At 43.5% G+C, this 18,533-nt stretch overlaps 1 protein-coding gene across 2 annotated transcripts in view; it reads left to right on the top strand.

The window, feature by feature from the left end:
* The window catches only part of CENPN (centromere protein N), a 29,827-nt gene extending 13,713 nt beyond the window's left edge, over window positions 1–16,114 (top strand). Inside the window, exons 6-11 of one of the 2 annotated variants that reach the window (XM_017953592.3) lie at window positions 515–691; window positions 3,015–3,116; window positions 5,149–5,212; window positions 6,686–6,798; window positions 10,169–10,295; window positions 15,841–16,114. In XM_017953592.3, the coding sequence (XP_017809081.2) occupies window positions 515–691; window positions 3,015–3,116; window positions 5,149–5,212; window positions 6,686–6,798; window positions 10,169–10,295; window positions 15,841–16,022 (765 nt within the window). In that variant the 3' untranslated portion in view covers window positions 16,023–16,114. Of the gene's footprint in view, window positions 1–514; window positions 692–3,014; window positions 3,117–5,148; window positions 5,213–6,685; window positions 6,799–10,168; window positions 10,296–10,564; window positions 11,319–15,840 lie in introns of those variants that run through there. The other variant, XM_009196934.4, reaches the window with a different exon arrangement.
* Window positions 16,115–18,533: the final 2,419 nt, after the last annotated feature.

The raw sequence follows: 18,533 nt of genomic DNA, 5'->3' as shown, positions 1-18,533 counted from the left end.
TTAAAAAAATTAGCCAGGCATGATGGCACATGCCTATGGTCTCAGCTACTAGGGAGGCAAGATAGGATCGCTTGAGCCCAGGAAGTCGAGGCTGCAGTGAGCGAGCTATGATCATGCCACAGCACTCCAGCCTGAGCAACAGAGCAAGACCTAGTCTCAGAAGAAAAAAGAAGAAATGAAAAGGATGTTTTTTAAAAAAATCACAAAATGTTTTCCCAAAGATTCCCAAAATACTCATGAAAAGCAGAAAAGACTGCCAGGCCTCAGCCTGCATACACGAGTATAGGGACATCATTGTTCACCCCTAAGAAGTCTGCCAGGCCTCAGCCTGCATACACGAGTGTATGGACATCATTGTTCACCCCTAAAAAGACTGCCAGGTCTCAACCCACATACACAAGCATAGGGACATCATTGTTTACCCCTAAAAAGCACCTGGAGTTGATGCCACAATGAAATTTTAATTAGGAAATTATGCCTTTTTTTTTTTTTTTTTTTTTTTTTTTTAAATAAGGTGACAGTCAGCTTCAGAGAAACTGAGGAGAATGCAGTCTGGATTCGAATCGCCTGGGGAACTCAGTACACAAAGCCAAACCAGTACAAACCTACCTACGTGGTATACTACTCCCAGACTCCGTATGCCTTCAAGTCCTCCTCCACTCTGAGGCGCAATACACCGCTTCTGGGTCAGGTATGGAACAAATTATTACAAGCTATAATATTTTATTATCCTATCTCAAAGATCTATATAGATTTTAACTGCTCAATAAGTATTTGATAGAGAATGCCAGGCCAGGTGCAGTGGCATGTACCTGTGGTCCCAGCTACTTGGGAGGCTGAAGTGGGAGGACTGCTCGTGCCCACGAGTCCGAGGCTGCCGTGAGCTGTGATCACAAGACAAAGCAACACCCCACCTCTAAAAAAAAAAAAGACACAGAAAACCACATGTAATTCTTGTTCTCCTAAAATAAGAAACAGAGGGTGTTGTTATCTGCAGATGGGAACATGGCATAAGATATTAGATTGGAGCTGTACTTTATTGTTTTTTGATCTAGAAATAATGCATACTTAATATAAAAAATGCAACCGATACAGAAGTCTCTAAAGATAAAAAGTCTTCAAAGCTTCATACCCCTTTTCCCTATTCCATTCGTTCAAAATAACTACTGTCAAAGTTTGCTATTGCCTTTGACAAGATAGTTCTCATAAAAGCCAGGGTAGACCAGGCACGGTGCTCATGTCTGTAATCCCAGCACTTTGGGAGGCTGAGGTCGGTGCATCACCTGAGGTCAGGAGTTTGAGACCAGCCTGGGCAACGTGGCGAAACCCCGTCTCTACTAAAAATACAAAAAAAGTAGCCAGGCGTGGTGGCAGGCGCCTGTAATCCCAGTTACTTGGGAGGCTGAGGCAGGAGAATTGCTTGAACCCGGGAGGCGGAGGTTACAGTGAGCCCAGATCGCGCCATTGCACTCCAGCCTGGGCAACGAGAAAGAAACTCCATCTCAAAAAAAAAAAAAAAGTAACAACATTTCCACATGGTTACAAATAAATATACCACATTACTTTTTCATAATTGTATAATTTGCTTATTAATAAACATTATTTTCCTTTGTAACCATTTCTCCCACATTCCATACACAAGGAGACTGCTTCCACATAAGATGTAGCCTCTGTTCAGAGCCTGCTTCTCTTTATGGTTCTGCCTTTACTATCACAGGCTTCCTAGCATCTTTCCCCAAATTAGTTCTCCCTAAATTGGCCTGGCACTTGCTGCTGCCACTATTAGCATTCACAACCACAGTGGCACCTTCAGTTGGTTCCAGAGCTGCCACGTCAGCTGGTTGTAGGGGGGCAGCTCTGCCATCCTGGCTGCATCATGTCCTGTCACTCCACAGCAGAGTTGGGTGGAGGTGCGGTGTGGAGTACCAAGGACTCCACTGTTGTGACCAGGCGAGCCCTAGGGTCCCTGTGACTACTTGCTTGTCATTTAAGTTTTTTGGTGGTTTATTGAAATGGCAAAGACTGCTACTCACTTCTATTTCCTTAAAATACTTCTTTACATTTGGGGTCTCCTCCTCCATGATACATAGTGGTCTTTCATCCACTTACAGACAGGTGAGTACACCTTGCCACAGGTAGTTTAAACATTACCCCAAAGGCTAATGTTCTTTTTTTTTTTTCCTGAGATGGAGTCTCACTCTGTCACCCAGGCTTGGGTGTAGTGAGGCAATCTTGGCTCACTGCACCTTCCTCCCCTCAGGTTCAAGCGATTCTCCTGCTTCAGCCTCCCAAGTAGCTGGGACTACAGGCACTCACCACTAAGCCTGGCTAATTTACTTTTCTATTTTTAGTGGAGACTGGGTTTCACCATGTTGCCCAGGCTGGTCTCAAACTCCTGACGTCAAATGATCCGCCTGCCGCGGCCTGCCAAAGTGCTGGGATTACAGGCATGAGCCACTGCGTGGACTAATATTCATTTCTATTGTGTATCTTAAGGCGTGCTTGTCTCTATTCTCTAGATCTGGGTAAACATCTTATCCTATCATAGGAATTCTGTTTCAGTCTTCTTTTTCCCTAATGACAGGAAACTCTTATAAGCTATATTCAGTATACACTTTTTTCTTTAGTATTTGTCCTAAAGCATACATATCTGCATTTTTGTATGGCAATATCATTATATATAGTATTAGATGACTGGTATTCAAAAACAGTAACATTTTGAGTATTTATTGTTTATTCCTAAGTCTGAACTTGATTTATTAGTAACTTCTAACTTTAAACAGGATCACTTTTCTAAAAAATTGATACAAAAGACTGCATTTATCAGAATCTTAATGGTATTAACCACTTTGTTTTTGAAGCTCAGTAACAGGCTATCAGATTTTTCTCTAGACTTCTTTTTACATTTATGAGGAAACTATTCACTAATTGCTGCTCTTACATTTTACTTCAACAAATATTACAAACACAGAGACAGTAATCCTAATAATGGTCTTGCAAATTTTCATTTCAAGGCGCTGACAGTTGCTAGCAAACACCATCAGATTGTGAAAATGGACCTGAGAAGTCGGTATCTGGACTCTCTTAAGGCTATTGTTTTTAAACAGTATAATCAGGTGAGCCAATCAGTGACTCTCTTTAAAGGTAAATCTTTATTTTCTCTTTCACACAGGAGTTAGAAGCTACTGGGAAAAGTAGCTACTGGGAAAATCTACCTCTGACAAGAGGAGATCACTTTAGATATTACTGAAATGAAGAAAGCTTACAATTAGTGAACATGAAAGGAAAATAAAAATTCCTCACAGCCATCTTTTTACAATTGTATTGTGTTTTATACCAGTCATTAGTTATTGGAGTCTATGTTGTAGATCTCAGCTTCCAAATCAGCTGATCACACTAGAATTTGTTTTCTCTTTAGAGTAACTTCACATTGTCTTTTGAAGCGAAATATATTATTCTGTCAAACAACAGAAAAGAAGAATTAACTTTTTGTCCCATCAGTCAAGTAGGTTATACAGGCACTGGAATTAAAGAGAAAAGCAGTGGTTTTTTAAGTCCCAAAGTTCATGTGTTAAAATTATTTGAATGTTAATGTTCCCCTCTAATGACAAATACAGATCTGTCCTTACAGATGCAGGGGTGTTTTTTCCAATTATGCATGGCAAATGTCTGCATATGTGTTGACACTCCTGTGAGTGGATTGTTAATGCTCTGTGTATATCTTTGAGCCACTAGAGATGTTATACTTCTGTATTTTCATCTGTTCTAAGCAGAAAGAAGTGATGGCTCTGTGCAAGCAGTCCCTCCTTAAGGAAGAACTAACATTAAGAACTTACATCATGAGGCCAGCCACAGTGGTTCGCGCCTATAATCCCAGCACTTTAGGAGGCCAAGGTGGGAGGAATGCTTGAGCCCAGGAGTTCGAGACGAGCCTGGGCAACATAGGGAGACCCCGTCTCTACAAAATAAAAGATAAATAATACATATATTTTTTCAAGTTAGATCATGATTTTCTTCCCTAGCCATCCTCTCCTACCTACTACCCTCTCACCAAATTGATATAAACTGTTCTGCTATAATATGACAGTAGTGGCCAAGCACGGTGGCTCATGCCTGTAACCCTAGTTCTTTGGGAGGCTAAGAAGGGTAAATCCCTTGAGCCCAGGAGTTCAAGACCAGCTTGGGCAATATGGCGAAACCCGTCTCTACAAAAAATACAATAGCCAGGCATGCCAGGCGCAGTGGCTCACGCCTGTAATCCCAGCACTCTGGGAGGCCGAGGTGGGCAGATCACGAGGTCAGGAGATTAAGACCATCCTCGCTAACACGGCGAAACCCCGTCTCTACTAAAAATACAAAAAAATTAGCCGGGTGTGGTGGTAGGCGCCTGTAGTCCCACCTACTTGGGAGGCTGAGGCAGGAGTATAACGTGAACCCGGGAGGCAGAGCTTGCAGTGAGCGGAGATCGCGTCACTGCCCTCCAGCCTGGGCAACAGAGCGAGACTCCGTCTCAAAAAAAAAAAAAATAGCCAGGCGTGGTGCCACGTGCCTTTAGTCCCAGCTACCTGGGAGGCTGAGTTAGGAGGATCTCCAAAGCCCAGGGAGATTGAGGCTGCAGCGAACCATGATCATGCCACTTACTCCAGCCTGAGCAACAGACTGAGATATTGTCTCAAAAAAAAAAACAAAGACAGTGGCATTCTTAGGAAAATCCACGTTGTCAAGCACTAAACTATAAAAACAATGGATTCAGTGAGTGAAGGTAGGAGAAGGGGTTCAAGAGATTCAGACTTAGAGAAGGAAAGTTATTTTTCCAAAAGCAATCTCAGTAAGTTTTTTAGGGTTATAAAGATTCAGCACTGACGACGCTGAAATACCACAGTACAAATGCTTCCATAGATTCCCTGGGCTTTGCACTCGCCAGATCCATTTCTATGATAAAGCACAGAGCTCCTCAAACAGAATGGTCGAGTTGCAGGCTCAGCAGCCTCCTTGTCAGTGTCCTGCTCAGTTGAGCCAGGATATGGCCTTGGACCTTTCCGTTGGAAAAAAATAAGCGTTTGGCATACTTTAATATACTAAAAAAAATTAATATGTGTACATCAAGATGTCAAAATTAGTAAAATACTCACTTTTTTTTTTCCCTAGACCTTTGAAACTCACAACTCTACAACACCTCTACAGGAAAGAAGCCTTGGACTGGATATAAACAGTATGTGTGTGTTAATATAAAACTGAATTTTGGAAATGCATCATTCCCTTATAGATTTCTTTCACTTGGTAAAACGTGTATACTAGGATCTTAATTCACAACTTTCATTGTTTTCAGAAAAATTGAAAAGGAAATATCTGTTGAAGGAGGAAAGCTAATCTACCATAGGTCTCCTTTAGGATTTACTAGGATAACAATAAACAACAAAACAATAATGACAAAAACAAAAATTAGCTAATAGTTGTTGAGCATTTCTTGTATGCCAGGCACACTAAGATGTTTATATGTAGTCTTTCCTTAATCCTCACAAGAAGTCCCATGAATAAGCACTATTCATCAGGAAACTGGGTTTCCGGGAGGTATGGTAACTCTCTAGGCAAAGTCACACAGCTAAGGAGTGGCAAAACCAGGAGTGAAATCCGGGTATGTCTGGATCTTGAGCCCATGCTCTTAATGCACTGGATAAACTTCTAGAACAATCAGAATCATGACTATTGCTACTCACAGATGTCTAAAGTCTGTCACTAGAAAACCCAAGAGAACAGAGTACACAACTACTAAATTTACAAAAGTGGTGGGGTAAAATATAAATTCATAAAAAAAAGAAAACTTTCCTATCTCTTAGTAGAGATTTGGCAATGAAATGTGCCACTGTTAAAAACTAAACACTTCTATGATTTTCCAGTGTCATAGGAACTGCTGTTGATCTCATTTTAAGTAAAAAAAAGCAGGATATAAAATTGTGTGTCTCTCACAATTCCAGTTTTAAAAATACATAGGTGAGGCTAGGAACAATGGTATGCATCTGTGGTCCTGGCTACTTGGGAGGCTAAGGTGGGAAGATCGCTGGAGCCCAAGAGATCCAGTCCAGATGGGGCAACATAGTGAGACCCTGTCTCTTTTTGATTGTTTTGTTTGTTTGTTTGTTTGTTTGTTTGTTTTTAAGACAGTCACTCTGTTGCCTAAGCTGAAATGCAGTGGCGTGATCCTGGCTCACTGCAACCTCTGCTTCCCAGTTCAAGCGAGTCTCCTGCCTCAGCCTCCCAACTAGCTAGGATTACAGGTGCCTGCCACCACACCCGGCTAATTTTTGTATTTTTAGTAAAGATGGGATTTCACCATGTTGGCCAGGCTGGTCTCGATCGTGACCTCAAGCGATCCTCCCGCCTCGGCCTCCCAAAGTGTTGGGATTACAGGCATAAGCCACCGTGCCCGGCCGAGACCCCATCTCTTAAAAAAAATACATATATAGGCTGGGTGCCGTGGATATATAGGTAGATATATGTATATCTACTAGATATGTGTATATATATATACACACACACACAAGAAATTATTACAGCCAAGAAAAGAAACAGTAAATATTATTTTAAAATTATACAAACAATTTGAAGGGTTAGGAATGAAAGGAGAAGAATTTAAGGATGAAATATGTTCCTAATGGCTGTTTTATTTGAAATCTTCCACCTATAGTGGATTCAAGGATCATACATGAAAACATAGTAGAAAAAGAGAGAGTCCAACGAATAACTCAAGAAACATTTGGAGATTATCCTCAACCACAGCTAGAATTTGCACAATATAAGGTAAGACGTCGTAATAAATATTAACTACAAGATATCAACATTTTTTAAAAAGAACAAAAACCTTAAGTGGAAGACAAATCTAAGAAACTGTTCCTTTTTCATTTGTCACTTAAATTTCATGTAATAAATTTATGAATTAAATAAACCTCTTTATTGGATTTATAAGTTCCTGTGTGAGCAAAGGAGACTTTTAGAAATTATTAATTTGGGCCAGGCGCAGTGGCTCACACTTGTAATCCCAGCACTTTGGGAGGCCAAGGCAGGCAGATCACCTGAGGTCAGGAGTTCGAGACCAGCCTGGCCAATATGGTAAAACCCTGTCTCTACTAAAAATACAAAAAATATCTGGATGTGGTGGCACACACCTGTAATCCCAGGTACTCAGGAGGCTGAGGCAGGAGAATCACTTGAACCCAGGAGGCGGAGGTTGCAGTGAGCCAAGATCACGCCATTGCACTCCAGCCTGGGCGACAGAGCGAGACTTCATCTCAAAAACGAAAAAAAGAAAGAAATTATGAATTTGCCTTTTCATTTCATCTTACATATTAATGCAGTTATGCATAACTGGGAGTAATCTATATATTTGAGGGGGAAAAAATGTAGATTATACCATTCTAGCCCATCCACAACCTAGGACAGTATTTGGCACATAATAGGCACTCATAAATACTTGCTGAATAAAAGAAAGAATAGGTAAGTCATTACATATTCCAGCCGGCATCACATGGAGAAAAGCCAGTAACCTAGGCAGTACCACAAATGTGGCTTGTTCCAGAAGTGTGCCTTCCAGACATGTGCTGCTGCCCACCGGGAAGGCCAGGGCAGGGGCTACAGGTGTTTAATGCAAACCCACTGCCACCACTAGGAGAACTTGAGGCTTATATTGTGATCACTCTAATTTCGGTCCATGCTCATACTCAAAACACCTTACTGCCTGCAAGCCTTCCAATAAGTTTTTTTCTCTTTAGCCTTTCTATAGCTACAGGCCACACTTTAAATCTGCCATTGATCTGCTCACTTAGGCCCAAAGCCTGTTTGATATGATTTAGTTTTAGTGGGAGAAATGGATTGACACCTTTCAAGTTGGGTCCCTTAATGGCAGGCTTTACACTAGTTCCTTTAAACAGGCGATAAACTACAACAGTGGTTCTCGAAGCATAGTCCCTGGATTAGTAGTATCAGCATCACTTGGGAAGGGAGAGGAAATGCCAATTCTTGACCCCACCCTAGTCCTACTGGACTGGGGAAGGTGGGAGCCTGCATTCTGTTTTCACGAGCCCTCCAGCTGAGTCTGCACACACAAGCATGAGAGCCACGGGTCTAGCATGCAGAAAATGTGCTTTCTAAACTTCCCTTTATACACATCTCAGAATGGCACTATTCTGTATGTCAAGGTACACATTTATTCGTAGCTTCTACTAATTTTTTCCTACCTTTTCTATTTGGAAAAATGTCAAATCTGGCCAGGCGCGGTGGCTCATGCCTGTAATTTCAGCACTTTGGGAGGCTGAGGCAGGCAGATCACCTGAGGCCAGGAGTTCAAGACCAATCTGGCCAATATGGTGAAACCCCATCTCTACTAAAAATACAAAAATTAGCCAGGCATGGTGGCGCACACCTGTAGTCCCAGCTACTCAGGAGGCAGAGGCAAGAGAATAGCTTGAACCCGGGAGGCGGAGGTTGCAGTAAGCCGAGATAATACCACTGTACTCCAGCCTGGACAACAGAGCAAGACTCCGTCTCAACAAAAAGGGTCAAATCTTCAGAACACTTGCAAGAATATTCCAATGAACATCCATTTTTCTTCGCTTCAGTTCACCAGTTGTTAACAGTTTGGTGCATTTACTTGAACCATTTGAGTTAGTCGCAGACATTACTCATCCACCACATAGTTTACTATATTGCCTCTGAAATGTAATGATCACTTTAAAAAAAACTGAAATTTAGAATTTCATGGATATTTGATGATATCAGATGGTATGGTAATGGTATTGGGGTTCACTTCTTTTTTTTTTTTTGGAGACGGAGTCTCGCTTTGTCACCCAGGCTGGAGTGCAGTGGCACGATCTTGGCTCACTGCAACCTCTGCCTCCCAGGTTCAAGCAATTCTCCTGCCTCAGCCTCCTGTGTAGCTGGGATTACAGGTGCCCGCCACCACACCCGGCTAATTTTTTGTGTGTATTTTTAGTAGAGACGGGGTTTCACCATGTTGACCAGGCTGGTCTCGAACTCCTAGCCTCAGGTGATCTGCCTGCCTCGGCCATCCATGGTGCTGGGATTACAGGATTGAGCCACCGCGCTCAGCCACAAGTTGATAATTATTTTACCTGGGTGATGTGCACATGGGGCTCATACCATGCTCCTTACTTTTGTATGTGTTTAAAATATCCCATAATTAGAAGGTAAAAAGAAATCTCAGCTGGGCACAGTGGCTCACACCTATAATCCCAGCACTTTGGGAGGCGGAGGCAGGCGGATCCCTTGAACCCAGGAGATCAAGACCAGCCTGGGCAACATAGCGAAACCCTGTCTCTACAAAAATTCAAAAATACAAGGCGTGGTGGCATGTCCCAGCTATTTGTGCTGAGGCGGGAGAATGGCTTGAGCCAGGGAGGTCAAGGCTGCAGTAAGCCATATTCGTACCGCTCCAACTTGGGCAACAAAATGAGACTCTCAAAAAAGAAAGAAAGAAAGAAATCTCAGTGTGTCTCAAAAAAAATGTGGTATTTTTACACTGAAGTTACAGATTGCAAAAGAGAGCATTAATTTTCCATTAAGAATGCAAACTGTAACGGGCACCTGAGGGTGGAACTGACAGTCAACATCTCCCATGTGGCAGGCACTGTGCATGCTGGCATTTTGCCTTGAATGTTGTTTGATATACCAGTTGCCCTCTATGTTTTGTTTTGTTTTGTTTTTTCTGAGATGGAGTTTCACTCTGTCACCCAGGCTGGAGTGCAGTGGCACCATCTATGGCTCACTGCAGCCTCCGACTCCTAGGTTCAAGCAATTCTCATGCCTCAGCCTCTGAGTAGCTGGAATTACAGGCGCCCACCACCATGCCTGGCTAATTTTTGTATTTTTAGTAGAGACGGGGTTTCACCATGTTGGCCAGGTTGGTATCAAACTCCTGACCTCAGGTGATCCACCCACCTCGGCCTCCCAAAGTGCTGAGATTACAAGCATGAGCCACCATGCCTGACCTGCCCTCTGTGTTTGCAGTTAGCAGATTAAATGGTTCCTACCCCTGTTAAATCCTTTATTTCTTCACGACAAGAATTAATGGAATGTTATTCTGATTTCATTATATTTTAGCATTCGTATTTGTACAATACATTTAATAGTCATTTATAAATATGTTCGTTGACAGCTTGAAACGAAATTCAAAAGTGATTTAAATGGGAGCATCTTGGCTGAGAGGGAAGAACCCCTCCGATGCCTAATAAAGTTCTCTAGCCCACATCTTCTGGAAGCATTGAAATCCTTAGCACCAGCTGGTGAGTGGTCAGCTTACTCTATAAGCTAGAAAAATTAACAACATGCCTCCATTCCATCCTTATAATCTGCTAATTACTTCGGAGCTCTCCCATCATCCCAGTCTGCTAGCCCATCATGCTCTCTCTTACATATTCTGCTTCTGTACTTAATGGGGAAGAGGGGCATCTATGATCCACCCTCTAATCTCAGCCATTTTTAAACTGACTCAAATCCATCCTCCTATGATGACTTTTAATTTTATTTTTTCCTTTTTTGTTGTTAATTTCAGGTATTGCAGATGCACCACTTTCTCCACTGCTCACTTGCATACCCAATAAGAGAAAGAATTATTTTAAAATTAGAGATAAATAAGATGTGTGTGGTTTCATAAGCACAGCTCCTCCTTCTTGATACTGCACATGCACTTCAGTTCATGGCTAAGTGTATAGCTTCTGTCTGTAAACTTGTATTTTCGAGAATCCTTGGTATTGAATTTTTAGAAATGCTCACATAATTGTTGGGAGTGATTCATTCCTCCACGATATGCCTCCTCTCTCCGATATCCTGCTAACTGTAGCCACTGTAGCATTTGACATGAGAGGACATACATATATATGGCCCCACACTTGACCTTGAGTGTCTGAATGCTCTGAAATCAAGCATATGGCACAGCGCTTGAGACTTTTGGGTTTGTGTCCTTTCTTCCATGGCTGTCTCTTCTTAATTCTGGAGAGGTCTGGTTCCACTGGCTGGTTTGCAGGGATTGATTCTTAAGCACCGGATCACAGAAAGAAGCAACAAGAAACTATACTGAACTCAAAAGTTTTTAGGAGAATCATGAAATTGGTCCATTCAAAGGATAGAGTTGAGTCCATTGTGTTATTGTTGCAAGAGGTTGCATATTTGGTGAGTCCGTTATATAAAATAATGTTCTTATTGTAAATATGATACTTTTCATAATCTATTTTACCATGTATGTAACATTCAAACTGACAAATACTATACTGACTTATGAATAAAGGTGTCAAAAAACTGGCACATCAGTTACTTTTGATGAAAGTCCTTCAGTGATCGTCACTAAATACCCTATCTTTTTAAAAATTTTTTCCTATTTATTTATTTAGACAGGGTCTCACTCTGTCACCCAAGCTGGAGTGCAGTGGCATGATCACAGCTCACTGCATCCTTGACCTCCCAGGCTCAAGTGATCCTCCCACCTCAGCCTCCCGAATAGCTGGGATTACAGACATGCTCCATCATGCCTAGCTAATTTTTTTGTTGTTGTTTTTTGTTTTTTGAGACAGAGTCCCCTTCTATCGCCCAGGCTAGAGTGCAATGGCACAATCTTGGCTTCCTGGAACCTCTGCCTCCTGGGTTCAAGCGATTCTCCTGCCTCAGCCTCCGAATAGCTGAGACCACAGGCATGCACCACCATGCCCAGATAATTTTTGTATTTTTAGTAGAGATGGTTTCTCCATGTTGCCCAGGCTGGTCTTGAACTCGTGGGCCCAAGCAGTCTGCCCATTTTCGCCTCCCAAAATGCTGGGATTATAGGAGTGTATTAGTCTGTTCTCATGCTGCTAATAAAGATACCTAAGACTAGGTAATTGACAAAGGAAAGAGACTTAACTGACTCACATTCCCACAAGGCCGGGGAGTCCTCACAATCATGGTGGAAGGCAAATGAGAAGCAAAGCCATGTCTTACGTGACAGCAGGCAAGAGAGCTTATGCAGGGAAACTCCCATTTATAAAACTATCAGAGCTCATGAAACTTATTCACTACCATGAGAATAGTATGGGGGAAATCGCTCCCATGACTCCAGTATCTCCACCTGGCCCTACCCTTAACACATGGCAGTTATTACAATTCAAAGTGAGACTTGCGTGGAGACACAGCCAAACCATGTCACAGGCATGAGCCACCATGCCCGTCAGCATGTCTTTTTTAAACATTTTAAAATCTATTCTTTATCTTGTTTCAGAGAGGATTTGAAGTTACAAAAACACATTAGACTGGGCATGGTGGCTCACATTTGTAATCCCAGCACTTCCCAAGGTTTCTCCTAGTGTATTCTCACACTTCTGATACCAGATATGGCAGTGGGGGGGCAGTTCCCCCACACATTAAGCTAGTATGAAACATGATATACAAAATGACATCACTCTGGGTCGGGTGTAGTGGCTCCTGCCTGTAATCCTAGCACTTTGGGAAGCCGAGGTGGGCAGATCACCCGAGGTCAGGAGTTCAAGACCAGCCTGACCAACATGGTGAAGGTGAACCCCAACTCTACTAAAAGTACAAAAATTAGCCGGGCGTGGTGGTGTGTGCCTGTAATTCCAGCTACTCGGGAGGCTGAGGCAGGAGAATTGCTTGAACCCAGGAGGCAGAGGTTGTAGTGAGCCAAGATTGCACCACTGCACTCCAGCCTAGGCAACAGAGTGAGACTCCATCTCAAAAAAAATTAATTAATTAAATAAAATAAAATAAATGACATCATTCTGGTTCAGAGCTCTAAAATGGAGGGAGGAAGCCATTCTAAGAAGGACTCCCTACATGACCTGCAACTTGAAAAAAATAAAAGCTCAAAAAAAAAAACAATACAGGAACTTACCTTGAACCTTTGAATTGGGCCAAATTGCAATGACCATTGCATCCTGGAAAGTTGAATTTCACCAGCACTACAACTCAACAGCACCAACCAATAAACTATGGATTTTTGTACTAAGCCAATCGCCTCTTTCAAAACAACTTGTCACCTTGTCTAATCACCCTCAGCTTTTTTTAAAAACCCCCTCCTCTACCCTCTCTCTTCAGAACACAAGTGGCTTCTAGCTGAATCTGTCTCCCAAATTGCAATTTCTAAGACCTCAATAAAAACACCTTGTCTTGCAGCTTTGCATTGTGGTCTTTTGCCCCTTGGATGACATTAAATGGTGTCAGAACTGAGTGGGACAAAGAAGCGACTCTCTTCTTTGTTCTGGGACGGCCACAGATTCAAGCACAGTTCCTGCAGGAGGAACCCCTTGTGCTCTACACGCCTCCCATGGCCACAGACCTGTTGATGAGTTGTCTCATTCCCTAACCCCCTACCTTGGTTGAGGTTCTTTTTCCAATGTCCTTGGTTGCCAGCTGTCCGAAAAGGGATTTTCCCTTTTTAGTGAGAACCTATGGGGACTTTGACTTCTAAGTGTATAGGTGGCGAGTCCCACTTCCAGAACCCCTGCTGGTTTTATGTACAAAAGTGACAGTCTTTCGTCTCACAAATTTCTTTCTTAGTGAACCAATATCAGTAAAAGTAATCTAGAATTACAGTAGCCAACCCAGAGATGCTTTTATCTCACAAAACATGTTTTTCTTCATGTGCAATTAAAAGGGCTAGGCTGGGTGCGATGACTGGCGCCTATAATCCCAGCACTTTGGGAGGCTGAGGTGGGAATATCCCTTGAGCCCAGGGGTTCGAAACCAGCCTGGGCAACATGGTGAAATCTATCTCTATTTTTATTTATTTATTTGTTTGTTTGTTTGTTTATTTTTGAGATAGAGTTTCACTCTTGTTGCGCAGGCTGGAGTGCAATAATGCGATCTCGGCTCACTGCAACCTCTACCTACCAGGTTCAAGCGATTCTCCTGCCTCATCCTCCCAAGTAGCTGGGATTACAGGTATGCACCACCATGCCTGGCTAATTTTTTGTATTTTCAGTAGAGGTGAGGTTTCCCCATGTTGGCCAGGCTGGTCTTCAACTCCTGACCTCAGGTGATCCACCCGCCTTGGCCTCCGAAAGTGCTGGGTTACAGGCATGAACCACCGTGCCCAGCCCCCCATCTCTAATAAAAAATAAAAAAATTAGCCAGGTGTAGTGGCAAGTGCCTGTAGTCCCGGCTACTGGGGAGGCTAAGGTGGGAGGATCACTTGAGCCCAGGAGGTCAAGGCCACAGTGAGCCATGATCGCACCACTGTACTCCAGCCTGAGCAACAGAGTAAGACCCTGTCTCAAAAAAACAATAAAAGGGATAAAAGGAAAGATTAAACAGCTCGACGGGGATGTCTACTGTAATTTGGCATCTTGAGGTATCAAAAAGACTCCAGGAATCTAAATTAGCATCCCTAAGAACAATGCCAACTCAAAAACTCTAATGAAAACCTCAGAACAAATCAAACCTGGCGCCAAGCAGATGTCTATCTGATTGTGCTTGTCCTGTGTCACCTTTCCTTTGTAGTCGTACTCCTATCCCAATGCCACCTCTGCACCCTATTTTTCTTTTTTTTTTTTTTTTAGAAACAGGGTCTTACCATGTTGCCCAGGCTGGATGCAAACTCCTAGGCTCAAGAGATCCTCTAACCTCAGCCTCCCAAGTAGCTGGGACCACAAGTACAAGCCACTGTGCACAGCATTTTGATTAAATATTTAATTTTAAACCTTTGATATTTGACAGGCTTACCAAAATCAAAATTCTTTTTCTTTTTTTGAGATGCAGTCTCGCTCTGTCACCCAGGCTGGAGTGCAGTGGCACGATCTTGGCTCACTGCAACCTCTGCCTCCCAGGTTCAAGCGATTCTCCTGCCTCAGCCTCCCAAGTAGCCGGGACTACTGGTGCTTGCCACTACACTTGGCTAATTATGTTTTTAAGATGGAGTCTTGCTCTGTTGCCCAGGCTGGAGTACAATGGCACGATCTTGGCTCACTGCTCAGCCTGCCTCAGCCTCCTGAGTAGCTGGGATTACAGGCACGTGCCACCATGCCCAGCTAATTTTTGTATTTTTAGTAGAGATGGGGTTTCATCATGTTGCTCAGGCTGATCTCGAACTCCTGACCTCAAGGGATCCTCCTGCCTCGGCCTCCCAAAGTGCTGGGATTACAGGTGTGAGCCTCCATGCCCAGCCAAAATTCTATTCTATTTAACTTGATTTTTCTCTTCATGGCCAACTCACTATTTCGTTTGTGAAACTTCTAGGGAAATTTCAGACTAGAGAATACTGAAGCACAGAAAATGATGGTACTTGGGCATGCTGGGTGCTTTTGAAAATGGAAAGGCCTGAGAAACAAGCCTGAGAGTCAAGGTCCCTCTAACCTTGTCTTATTCTTGTCTCAACCAAGGGCAGAGAGGAACTCCCTCTGGAATTTCCTTGTCTGACTAAGAAAGCTTCTTACTAAAAGAAACACAGTTGCCTTCTATTCTGTCCTTCAAATCTCGTTATCTATCAAAGAAATGAAGACTGAGAAATACAGCCACACATGGATAGACCTTTTCATAAGGCCTGCCCCTCAGGCTCATTCAGATTCCAAAGAGAATCATTTACAAGTTAATTTCTGTCTCCCTAGTCCTTTTATTCTCCCTGATAATAATTTACTGCTCCTCAAAAGAATTATACACGTTCCCCATCTCCTTATTCCCCTATGAAAAAGGGTATATAAACATCCACACCCCATTGGGGGTTGGGGGATAATCACTGTGATTTCTCCCCTTCCCACCACCCCCCCGCCAGGCACATTAATAAAACTTGTATGCCTTTTCTCCTATTAATCCATCTTTTATCAGTTGATTTTCAGTGTATTTTTTTAGCACTTTTTAGCAGGATCCAAAAGCTGCTCTGCTATTCTGCAAGCCACAGTCAAGGGACCCAGGACCTGAGCAGCTGTATGTCCCATTGTATACAAGATGTTAAAATCATGATGTCACAACATTTAGACATGGTTAATCAAATGTATGCCTCTCCTGATATACAGCTAACTACTATAGACTAATGCAGGCCTCCTTGTTAAAATAGACCCCTTATTACTCAAATTTGACCAATCTTGGAAGCTTGGATGTGCACCAACTTGACAACCGCTCTTTTTGGGACCTTGACCTCCTAGACTGGAGTGTTTCTGGCTCCTAGGGAAACATAATTAGTCATAAGCCCAACCAATAACAAAGCTATAGGATCTTATTGATCCAAAGAGGGAGATGTAGAAAGTGATACCTGGGAGTAGGTGCTTTGGTCCAGAGCTCTAAAATGGACTTGCGAAGCCATTCTAAGAAGGACTGCCTGCACAACCTGCAGCACCAAAGCACAAAAGCAGAAAGACATAAGACTTGCCTTGAAGCTGGACTGGGGCCAAAGAGCTGCGGTAAGCCACTGCTTCCATGGAAGCTGAATTTCACCAGTGCTACAACTCCTGAACAGCGGCAACCAATCAACTATGGATTAAATTAGCCACTAAGCCAGCCCTCCCTGTGAATTCTTCCCAGCTCAATTTATTTATGCCCTCTACTTTCTTTTAAAACCTCCCAGGCCATTTGAAGCTGGGGTGGATCTGTGTCGCCCCAGGTGTGAATTTCTTTTGAGGCCAGGTCTGGCTCTATCACCCAGGCTGGAGTGCAGTGGGTGTGATCTCGTCTTGACAAAAATTTTACCATGGGTTCTGGCCGTTCTCCTTGCATCTGGTGGTTGGGATGGTAGCCGCCACACCAGGCCTGGCTAATTTTGTATTTTTACAGTAAGAATGAGGGAGTTTCACCATACTGGCCAGGATGGTCTTGATCCTCCTGACCCCTGCGTGATCCGCCCGCAGCCCGGCCTCCCAAAGTGCTGGGATTACAGGCGTGAAACCACTGCACCTGGCCCAGATTGTAATTTCTGGGCCCCAATACAAATGTCTTTTTTTTTTTTTTTTTTTTTCTTTTTTTTTTTTTTGCAGGACGGGTCTGGCTGTGGCCAAGCCCGGGCTGGAGTGCGGTAGTGCGATCTGGGGCTCACCATCAAGCTCCGCCTCCCGGGTTCACGCCATTCTCCCGCCTCAGCCTCCGAGTAGCTGGGACTACAGGCGCCCGCCACCACGCCCGGCTAGTTTTTTGTATTTTTAGTAGAGACGGGGTTTCACCATGTTAGCCAGGATGGTCTCGATCTCCTGACCTCGTGATCCACCCGCCTCGGCCTCCCAAAGTGCTGGGATTACAGGCTTGAGCCACCGCGCCCGGCCAATACAAATGTCTTGTTTGGCCAAATGTGGTAGCTTGTGCCTGTAATCCCAGCACTTTCAGAGGCCGAGGCAGGTGGATCAATTGACCCCGAGCTGGCCAACATGGCGAGACCCTGTCTCTCTTTTTTTTTTTTTTTTAAATACCTTGTCTTACTGCTTTGCAGTGTGGTCTTTCACCTCTTTTTTTTTTTTTTTTTTTTTTTTTTGAGACGGAGTCTTGCTCTGTCACCAGGCTGGAGTACCGTGGCACGATCTTGGCTCACTACAACCTCCATCTCTCGGGTTCAAGCAATTCTCCTACCTCAGCCTCCTGGGTAGCTGGGATTACAGGTATGCACACCAGACCTGGCTAATTTTTGTATTTTTAGTAGAGACAGGGTTTCACCACGTTGGCCAAGATGGTCTCGATCTCTTGACCTTGTGATCCGCCTGCCTCGGCCTCCCAAAGTGCTGGGATTACAGGTGTGAGCCACCGCGCCTGGCCCTTTCACCTCTTCTTGGTTGACATAAGGAATCAGTTCTACAGCAGATACCAGATGGGTGTACTCCAGTTCAATTCCAACACTAACTACCTGGAGATATCATCAGGCCCTATAGGTTAAGGGCTCAGTCCCACAAAACTACCACCCACTTCTGAGGCCAGTTGCCAGCCCCAGGTTGTTTCACCTGCACTTCTGACTAACCAGCTATAAATTGCATTTCCCACAACCCTTTCTTCGTGTTCAATTAATTTGCTAGAGCAGCTCACAGAACTCAGGAAAACACATAGTCTGACTTCGCAAAGGGATGTTACAAAGGATTCAGATGAAAAGATGCATAGGGCAAGGCTTGTGGGAAGAGACATGGAGCTTCCATGCATGCCCTCTTTGAGTGTGCCTCCCTCCAGGAAACTCCATGCGTTCAGCTATCTGGAACTCTCTAAACCCAGTTCTTTTGGGATTTTATGGAGCCTTCATTACCTAGAAATGATTGATCAGCTTAAGCTTCAGCCCCTGTCTCCTCCCCAAAGGATGAGGGGGAGGGCTGAAAGTCTCAAGCCTCTAATCCTACCTTGGTCTTTCCAATGACCAGTCCCATCCTAAAGCTACCTAGGGACTGCAAGTCATCAGTCAACTAATTAGCATAAAAAAGACACTAATCAGTTTGCTGATTCCAAGGATTTTAGGAGTTGCATGCCAGGACAAAGACCAAATATATACTTCACATTATCACAGTTATCTTGCAAGGCAAAGGCACTTGGCAGTTGGAGAAATTATCCTGGATTATTTGAATGGGCCCAATGTCATCACAAGG

This window comes from Papio anubis, chromosome 18, assembly GCF_008728515.1.
Source record: "Papio anubis isolate 15944 chromosome 18, Panubis1.0, whole genome shotgun sequence".
Lineage (NCBI taxonomy): Eukaryota > Metazoa > Chordata > Mammalia > Primates > Cercopithecidae > Papio > Papio anubis.
Note: the sequence above shows the minus strand (reverse complement) of the source record. Positions and strands in the feature narration are given on the sequence as shown.